The sequence below is a fragment of the Bos indicus genome, chromosome 13, assembly GCF_029378745.1.
Source record: "Bos indicus isolate NIAB-ARS_2022 breed Sahiwal x Tharparkar chromosome 13, NIAB-ARS_B.indTharparkar_mat_pri_1.0, whole genome shotgun sequence".
Taxonomy (NCBI): domain Eukaryota; kingdom Metazoa; phylum Chordata; class Mammalia; order Artiodactyla; family Bovidae; genus Bos; species Bos indicus.
In genome coordinates this window covers 44,630,035-44,639,876 of record NC_091772.1, presented here as the reverse complement: position 1 = coordinate 44,639,876, position 9,842 = coordinate 44,630,035, and the positions used below count along the sequence as shown (strand labels likewise).

General features: G+C 50.5%; 1 protein-coding gene across 1 annotated transcript; it reads right to left on the bottom strand.

The window, feature by feature from the left end:
• Nucleotides 1-487: 487 nt before the first annotated feature.
• KLF6 (KLF transcription factor 6) lies at nt 488-9,269 on the bottom strand. The gene is made up of 4 exons (XM_019973314.2): nt 8,931-9,269; nt 5,530-6,106; nt 4,001-4,124; nt 488-3,532 (listed from the first exon to the last, which is right to left on the bottom strand). The coding sequence occupies exons 1-4, from the start codon at nt 9,132-9,134 to the stop codon at nt 3,481-3,483; spliced, it is 957 nt and encodes a 318-aa protein (XP_019828873.1). The 5' UTR covers nt 9,135-9,269; the 3' UTR covers nt 488-3,480.
• Nucleotides 9,270-9,842: the final 573 nt, after the last annotated feature.

The following is a 9,842-nucleotide window of genomic DNA, read 5'->3' as shown; positions in this document are numbered from 1 at the left end:
GCTGTCCCCACTGTGTCCGCCCTCTTGGGTGACAACCCAGCCAGGTGTTCAGGCCAGGTTGGAGGTGGCCCCCAGCTCTGACGGCCTTGGTAACAGGTGCCCAGGAGCATGTGACCTTGAACAGGTCCCCAGGAACATCGGAAGTGAATAGGAGGTGCTTGTTCCACGTTCCTCGGATGCCTCTGCAGTTTATTCCCAGGCTGGAGTGACAGCGAAAGCACAGTCAGTTTCCTCCTGGGCCCCAAAGCCTAGTGGCCAGGCCCTGGAGGAGAACCCAGTGCGCATCAGGGGACCAACCCCAGGCTCCTATTTCCACCTTTGCTGCCAGGACGGTGAGTGGGAGGGAGACAGGCAAGTGGCTGCTGGGGTTGCATAAGGAAGATTTCCCAAGGAGGAGCCCAGTGATTAATCTGGCAGGAATTTATTTCAACACTCCCTCCCTCCACCTCCACCCCCCACCCCCCCACAAAAACAGCCAGACTCAAGATGCTGATAAGAATTCTTTTATGTTATTCCAATAAAAAATACATTCATACAGAAATATAACAATCTTGCAAAAAACAATTTCAAATAAAATCTTGTAAAACAAAATTTTACAAAAATCTTACAAAGATTTTTTAGATAACAGGGTGCTTCAAAATAAAAAGAAAGAAATTTCACTAATAGAAATTTTCTTTTAATGTCAAGCAAAAAGTTTCTGCTTGATTGAGGCTCAGTTATCACCTGAACAGAATTGTAATTCTTTATGTACTTGCTTATTATGAAAATTACAGGCATTGACATACATGGCACCCAGCCCCACCCAATCAAACCACTCCACGGTGTTTCATAAGTGAGACAAGCCAGTGCAAGTTTTTTATTTTTTGTCTTTTGTTTACCTTCTTGCTTAATGGAACTGTTATGGCTAAGCACACAGCAGGGCCAAAAAAGGAGTTTTTTTCCCCCAAAATCCAGCAAATCAAGTGTCTGGATTTGGAACTGCCAAAAGAAAAAAGTGCATTTTCCCCCTCAGCAAAATAATTTCTTTACGTAAGTGTATCCATCAGCCCAGATTTAAAAAAAAAAAAAAAAAAAAACCAGTTATATGAGCTTTTACCATTGCTCATTTTCAGGAAGATCAAACAAAATACCAGCCCAGCCAGACTTATGTGTATATATATATGTATATATATATATATATAAATAAATATATATAAAGAGAAGATCCACACCCTTGACCAGCAGCTGCATGGAGGATCAGCTGTCCATGCTGCAGTATGCCAATTCGGGGAAATTACTTGTTGGAAAAACTGGAAGAATCTATGTGCTGGAAAAAAAGTAGCTTCATCTGCATAAAAAATGCTCTCAAAAAGAATCTCTGTGATTAGCTTTCTTTTAGGTTAGATCTTCAATAAGGCTGACATTTGAAATCAAAACCTTAGTGTGTCTGAGACCAAACAACCAGCGGGCTAGTATTCCGTTCATGGCAGTTCTGAATGGCCAAGGGACCCTATCCCAGACCCACCTATTATGATGAGTGACTTGGCAGTCTGGAAGAGATCTGATGCCAAAGGCCTGTGGCAAATTGTTAAATGAAAGATAAAGCCTTTATAAAAGTTATAGTTTTCATTTTTACCTCCTTTATGGCCATTTTGAAATAGGTCTTCACAGGCTGTGGAATTTTCTAGCTATACATTCTAATTTCTCCTTAAAAAAATATTTATATATTATTCATATATATGTATATATATATACACACACACATACACATATTATACACACAAATGTACATACACAAGAATTTCGCCCACTTTTTAAAAAAGTAATATACCTTCTGTGTTACCAACAGATAGCTAGATAGATACGCGAGAAACTTGTGCCTTTTAAGCAAATACATTGTTTTTTAATACTTCTGTATCTTTAATACGTGTGAAAATGTTACATATTAAACACAGCCGGTGTATGATCTGTACAAGTGTTGTGCAAAGTCTATATTGAAGTCTCACCCTCACGGTGGCAGAAATGGTCTGATTTTCCAATTATCATGTGTTTCCCACTTGAACACTGACAGTCAAGTTGTCTAAGCTATTGAGTAAATACTGACTTGTTTGGGGAGTTTTCATCTATTTGACTTGTGAAGTAGGACCTTAAAGAGTTTTGTTTTTTTTTTTTCTGTATTAAATATTGATACAGTACAAAGCCAGGTGAAAAAAGAGCCTTAATAAAGCATGCATCACCCATTCCCCTGTATGAGACCCCCACAGGAGGGGCCACTTGCGTAAGGCACCATTATTAAGATCTACAGTGCATTAACAGCTAGAAAACCAGAAATGAGTCCTCAAGGCATAAATAAGAGAAACTTAGCTGCATGAGAAAACAGTTTCTAAGCTTTAGTGGTTTCATCCACCCAACTGAGAAAAATTTTAGGTTCTGAGTCTAGTGGGACGTTAGACCAGCGATTCCCAGCCTTGGTGTCCCGGACACCCAACTCGTGCCCAATGTCTCCCAAGGGCAACTTGAAATTCTCCAAAAAGGTAATACGAATTCGGAACCACTGACAAAATAGTCCTACACTGCACAACGCCTCTCTAGAAGGGGAGTGTTACGAATAAATCCAAGGGGCGGGAGTTGGGGGGGGTGGAGCATCATGTATTGCCAGGCCCAGATGGCTAGGGGGTCACCTGATTCGACCAATTGTTATCTTAGCTGCTCAGTGAACTTGGAACCAAAACGGTAGTCCTGATTTAAAAATGGAAAAGCAGATAATTCCCCAGACCATGCATTACTTTTGTCTTAGAAGGAAAAGTTATCCACGTGTTATGTTTGTAGGTACACAGCGTATACAACAGGTAACAAATGAACTCTGTCACAGCAAGCAGCGCCAGCTACTCACTTCACACAGCTGAACCGAACACCGAACGCTCCCGTCACACACCGCGGGGGAAGGGGCTCTCCCCACCAACACCCACTCGTCACTCGGGGTCCTGACTGCCCACGCCTGCCCTCCACATCTTCCCTTCTTCTTGTCTTTTTTTTTTTCTCTCCTCTAAGGCGCAGACACCCCCTCAGGAAATGAAGGATGGTCATCTCGTCTCACGGAACACGCCTCACACACAGAACATTCAAACTCTGTTTTTTTTTTTTCTGTCTCTTGCAGTCTCGCCAGGGAAAGGATGTGCCTCGTTACCCAGTCCGTAGGAGACCCTCCACATACAGCCCACCCACCACTAACATTCTCAGTGCACATGCTCACGGCAAAGGCTTAGGGACCACTCAGAGGACAGGTAACCAGTGGCGAGCCAGGGCCACCCAGACACCACACACCCCGGGTGCCCTGCCGCTTCGGACGTGACTGTTCTCGCCCTCGAAAGACCTTCCCAGTAGGTCCTGGAGGTGACCGGGCAGGGTGCAAAATGGCTTTGGCTGGAACACGCACCCTCCTTCCGCGGCCGTCTCAGCCTGGAAGCCTTTTTAGCCCGCAGGAGTTGTCGCTCTGCCCCCTCAGAGGTGTCTCTTCATGTGCAGGGCCAGGTGGTCGGACCTGGAGAAACACCTGTGGAGAGAATCGGGGTCCCAGACATCAGTTCTCCTGCCCTGCAGGTCACAGACCTCTGCCCCGAGCTCCCCAACCTCAGCCTCTCCCCAGGAGGGTGCACTCCCCCAGCTGAGTCACCCCATCCTCATTTGGGGCAGGAAATTCCAACTGACAGAAGTATCTACATCAAAGAGGCCACCAGTGAGTTCTTGGGAATGTCACTAGACTTTACTACCTGGCCTTCAAATCTGAAAACTGATTAAGGGTTGTTCCTCGGAAAGTATGAACGAAATCACCCTATTCTCAGGCACTCAAGTACCTGGGGCTTCCTAACCCGGAGGACTGGCAAACAAGAGCCTTTTTTAAAAAGTCCTGGGCTGAAAAGAGAAATGCCACTACAGGCCCGGAGGATGGCTGCCCGCTGCGGGGTGACGGCATGCCTGCTCCCGGGGATGGCACCCCCGCCCCTGTGGTTCATGCACGTACCTGTCACAGTGAGAACATTTAAAAGGCTTGGCACCAGTGTGCTTTCTGAAGTGTCTGGTTAACTCATCGCTTCTTGCAAAACGCCACTCACACCCTTCCCATGAGCATCTGTAAGGCTTTTCTCCTGGGAAGAGAGCACATGACAGGCACGCCATTACTTCACTGAGCAGTGAGGGAGGGGCCCCGCGACCCCAGCACACGGCCGGGGAGTCCTCTCAGGAGCAGGCTAGGGGGTCACTGCCCTCAGGAACTCAGAACACACACCCGTTAGGGCTGGGAGCCGGTCCTCCCGAGGTACCAGGCAGGGGCTCTTTTCTGACCTAGCCTGGGGACTCCCAGTGCTGGGGGACGGACCCAGGCTTGGCAGGGCCGCATGACCGTGACCAGAGCCAACATGGAAGAATGACAATTACTCAGACCGGAGAAATACTTCCGAGGTGATGTGTCAGGCCACTGGACCCACAGCCTTGGCCAGGGCTGGGTTTTTACTGCTTTCTCCATGGAAACGGTTTCTCTCAAGCACTTATTTTGTTCCTTACTCACTTCCCCGTGGAATGAGGCTCTGTAGTTTCCTCCGGGAAACTACATTTCTCCAAAACCGAGGTCATGAGTTTCTGGGAAGCCCCATTCCAAAGCTTTCAAAGCACTTTCTAAAGGACCAGCAAGATACCCAGTTGACTTCATCCCTTGGCCATTTTACAAATAGGATTTCACTAAAGGTGCTATCTGAGAAATTAAAAAATTCCCACAGCTAGTCCTGAGTGTGCTGCTGGGACCACTGGGAGCCGGTCCAGGGCACCCGGGTCCTGATTCCAGCTCTGCCTTGAGCTGCTTCAGGGATCCCCGTCTCCTCTCATTACTGGCAGCATGAGATTCTGTGTGACGTGACCCTTAAGACTCCTCTCAGGTCTAAGATGTCTGTGACGTTCCAGCAGTTATCCTAGGCTGTCATGGTAACTTGAAACCAAACTATTCTCCAGATTGTGATATTTCATTAGGAAGACATTGTGTTAAAAACTGGCATCAGAAAGCAAAGGCAGCATGACATGCAGAGAAATCCTTACTAGGCACCCGCCGACGATACCGCTTCAGTCGATAGGGTCAGCTAAGAAGACCCCCCATGGTGACTGACACCCATGTGTGCCACACAGCCGGGCCACCCCCTCTCAACCCTCGAACTCCGTGCCCACAAGTCAGAGGCAACTCCATGTAACATGATGCATGGACACTGCCAGCTGAGCACAGTGGGGTCTCTGTAACCCGGGTGCTTGGGAGTGGGCAGGGGACTGGGTGTAGACAAAGAATGTGATTTACCTCTTGTGTGTTTAATCAGAAAGCGATAGACCATTCATCGGGCACATAAGTCCAGTCTTTCAGCGACTACTCTGTCCTCCCCAGAGACCCAATTTTTTCGGGGGGGAAGAAAGGAGGTGAGGATGTGTCTGCTCCGAGAGCCTCCTGCCCAGCCCCCTCCCAGGGCGGGTGAAATTCAGCAGCGCCCCACCGCCCAGGTCGCAGGAGGGACTGACCTGTGTGGGTGCGCTGGTGTGCTTTCAAGTGGGAGCTTTTGGTGTAAACTTTCCTGCAGCCATTAAAGTGGCAGCGATGCACCCGCCTGCGGCCGTCGGGGGAGGCGTCCCCGCTGCCCTTGTCGCCCGGCTTCCCTGAGGTCCCGCCCCGCGCCTTCCCGGGGGGGTGCAGCTCGCCAGGCACACAGCCCCACAGGTGCGAGGGCTCCCTGCTCAGTTCTGGGGAGGATGGAGGCGTGGAGGTGACCGAGGAGCTCAGATTCCCCGAATTGACCAAGACTTCGCTGATGGGGTCGGAGGTAAACTTGGTGGTGGGCGAGAGCTCCTCGGAGCTGTCAGAGGACTCGCTGCTCACATCCGAGTTCAGGCTGTTGGTCTCCAGGTTGTAGCTGAAGCCAGGGCTGTGGAGCGCGTCCTCGGGCGGGCCAGAGGAGGACACCTTCAGGTCCGCGTCCTCCTTTTTCTCCCGAGCCAAGATGATTTTGGTCCACAGATCTTCCTGGCTGTCGAATTTGATCTCGGAGGCTGACACGTAGCAGGGCTCGCTCTGCAGGTAACGTTCCAACTCCAGGCAGGTCTGTGCGAAAGAATCACAGGGAGGCACGTGATTGTGACCACACTGAAAACGGAACCGAAAGCACAATTCCAAAAAAAACCACCAAAACATGCAGGAGCCAAGGGCAGATCAACTGTGGCCTTGCCTCTATAGGACTCCGTGTCTGCAGCAGAGCAAGAGGAGAGCTATCTCTAAGAACGGGACACGTTCAGAAGGAAAACCAGGGCGAAGCCTCTCCCCGCTTCCCCGAGGTGGACCACGATGGCCACAAATGGCTGATGGCCACAGAGGAGCTAGTTTCTGTTAAGAGTTACAGTGTTGACGTTTCTAATGAGTTTCTGTTAGCCACACAAAGGACACCAGCCTCCGACACCCCCACCCCCACCCGACAGGTTTAACCAGATTATCAGACAGCCTCCAGAACCCTGTGCATGAAGGACACCCAGGCAGCCTGCTTCTGCGGGCCTGCTGCCCGCAGCACGGTGAGCTCTGACATGGCCATGCGTCCCCTCTGGAGAACCGCTGACAGCACAGGCCGCGCCCAGCCGGGGCAGACGCAGCCAGGGGGACGTCTAGGGTCAGGAACATCAACCGAGCTGCCCAGAAGCTACCCGTTTCCTGTGGAGGAGCCCAGACCTTAGTAGGCTTTCAAAGAATGCCATTCCCAAGTGCAGGGCCATGTGCGCACACAACTTAAATGAATTCCACAGTGGTCAGAGGAAAACAACAACAGGAGTGGAAAAATGGTTCCAGAATGGCCATCTGCTTTTGTAAAGGATGCGGGAGGGGAAATTCCTTTCCCGGCCCTGCTGGGAGTCCCACAATGGACTAGAACTTTATCTGCTGGCCAAGAGTACAACTGTATGAGTCATCACTCTATTTCTTTCACGCAATGCCAAAGGAGACTTCCTTTTGAAATTCTGACCAGCGGCCAAAAAAAGGACCCGGTTCAAATATACATGCAGTGTGTCAGGGACAGAGTGCCCCCCCCCAGCCCCACAACCAACCTTTCCAGAAGCTACAACTGCCGAGACACCAGCATCCCCTCTCCCCACCATCTCAAACTTTCTAGCCACTGGAAAAGAAAAACGGTAGGAAACATTTTAGGATTAAATTATGTCTGCCTTATCTTCACTAGGATCAACTGCCTACATGTCCATATAAGGCTGTCTATACAACTGCAAGTCTACAGATTTACATTGCTACAGCAAACGCCGCTCTCTTTTTTTAAGCAAATCATTTTCAGGGCTAGCCAAGCCCACCCAAAGGGCTCAGGCTTGCTTATTTAGCACAGTGCCTGCTATCAGAATATATCCTTCCCCCTCCCCGCCACCAGACTCTTCACACCGCAAGCAGGAGCAAGCAGAGGGGGAAAAAACAATCATTGTTTTCTTGTTACCCCTAAAATTAGACGTCTAGGTTACAAAGCACCCTCCAGTGTTCTGACGAGAGACTGGCGAGATATCTTATGGATGTTCCAAAGAAAAAGGAAAGCATGTTTACTGAGACCTTGTTAAACTTTAATAATCTGGCTAATTTAAAATCCCCATTATGCCGAGGAGCACTGGGGACCAGAATGAAGCTCTTGGGGAGAGTTTAAAAGCCTCTGAAGGCAACCCAGAGCTCAGCCTGGCTTGTGGCCCAAATCCCAAATGCCCAAGGAAACTACTTAGATCGATTTCAATCACATCCTAGGAAGCTTCAGTAGGAAAAGCTGGGAGGGGAGAGGGAAGGGAGGACTGTGAACAATGAGGCAGGCATGTGAAGGTTGTTCCACTTTGCATTTCATCCCCCTTAAAAGCCTTCTAAGCTTTGAAACCCGCAGAATATATGCGATCTGCTAATTCACTTTGTGACAAAAAGCAAACAGCCTAGTAGGGCAGAGACAACCCCAAACCCTCCTATCTTTTAAAGACAATGGGACAAGTGTCAGAATCTCTCTCCCTTCAGGCAATCCTAACGTAGGAGAAGGGGGAAAAATTAAGTTTTTTAAATGTCCAATGCCCAGAATTCCAATTTCACTAAAAAATGCCGGAAACAGAGACTCCTCTTCCCAAACTGAGACTAGAAGCAATTCGGACAGGCTCATTGTCATATGACTGATAAGTCACTGGTTGTGCAAACATTGGTTTTTTTTTTTTTCTCCCCCCCCTTTTTTTTCTGGTCAACAAAAGGAGGAGGTAAGAAAAACAAGGCAGATGGAGGCAAATCTTAAGGATTCCAAAGGTAAAGAAACTGAAAATGGCCTGGTAGAGAAAAGGAGCTTGTGGGTGTTTCACTGGTGAAATTCTTAAGTAAAAAAGAAAGAAAGAAAAACCTGTATGTACAAACACCAAAAAAAAAAAAAAAAAAAAACCGAAAACAAAATACCTTAAAAATAAAAAAGAAGAAAAAATAACCTTGGCACTCCATGCAGGTTCATATGACTAGGTCCAGCTGTGGAGAGCCTGGAGCTGGAACAAGCACCAAACTTCTGCCAAGGGCTGGGGCCGAGATCAGGCCGCGGAGCTGGGTCTACGCTCGGGAAGACGGTTCAGCAGCCCCAGAAAACGGCAAGAACACGGGGAGCGCCCGGCGCCGCTGCGCCCCACTCAGATGACAACTCCGCTCCACACTCTGAAAGGCCCCTTTGAAGTGCCTTCTGCGCCGGAGCCACAAGTACGTCTTAACAATAACTATTTTAATTTTTTTTAAAAAATTTACCCAAACCATTTAAAAAAAGGAAGAAGAAAAAGAACAAAATAAAAAAGAATTGCACCTCCAAGCACACACCGTCCTGCGGGTGCATGCACGCACTCCCTGCTCGGCGCACCGGGGCACCTGGCCCACGAAAATCCCTATTTACCTGTTGCCAGTATTCCTCCAGGGAGGGCAGCGCCGAGAAGTAACCAGTCTCGTGCACAATCTGGAGTTCCTGGAAGATGCTGCACATTGGGAGCACATCCATGTCGGGTTGGAAGAGACCGTCCCCGCTGCTGTAAAAACAGGGAGGCTTGCGGTCTGCAGTCGGGAGCGCGGCGGCCGTGCCTGCAGCGCCGGGGAAGTTCATGCAAACTCAAGTGCGCAGCGATTAGGCGCCGCGGGTTCGGGTCCTGGCCGGAGCCCGGAGACGCGCTCGCGAGCCCGCACAATATTTGCAAACACCGGACTGACTGCAAACGTAACCCCTGCAAAACTTCCCTATTCAAAGCTCCGCTGCCAGCCTCCCCTCCTCCCCGCCCAGCTCCCCCCGCCGCCGCCTCCCCACGTGACTCGCCCGCGCCCGCCCCGCGCGCCGCCCAATCACGCCGCTCCCGGCCCGGGGGCTGCACGGAGATGATGTCAGCTCCGGCCAATCGCGGGCGGCGGCTCACCGCGGCCCCGCCTGGCGTGACCGAGCCTCTCCATCACCGCCCTCGCCATTGGCAGAATTCGAACTTCGGCCGGTTCTGATTGGGAGGCGGTTTCGCAGGCTATTTTTAGCAGGGTATATAAGGCGCGGGCCGTCTCGCGCCGGAGGAGTCGGAGCTGGGAGGTGCGCGGCCGAAAGGCTGCGTGCGCCGCGGCCGGCCGGGCCGAGGGGACCCGGTGTCCCTGCCCTTCCCGTCCCGGTTTCGGTCCCGGCCCCGGTCTTCCCGTCCTCGTCCCCGCAGCTCTGGTCCCCGTCCGTCGGGCCGATCGCCCGGTCCCGGCCCTGGTTTCCCCGTCGTCCCGTCCCTGTCCCCGTCCTTGTCCCCTCAGCCCTGGTCCACGTTCGTCGGGTCGGTCGCCCGGGCCC

Bases quoted from the DNA above. Each gene is read 5' to 3' on its own strand.
- KLF6 (XM_019973314.2), bottom strand. From the start codon at position 9,134: ATGAACTTCCCCGGCGCTGCAGGCACGGCCGCCGCGCTCCCGACTGCA. The intron at 6,107-8,930 runs GTAAATAGGGAT...TCTTTCGCACAG, and splicing joins TGGAGGAATACTGGCAACAG to ACCTGCCTGGAGTTGGAACG. The intron at 4,125-5,529 runs GTCAGTCCCTCC...CTCTCTTCCCAG, and splicing joins ACACCAGCGCACCCACACAG to GAGAAAAGCCTTACAGATGC.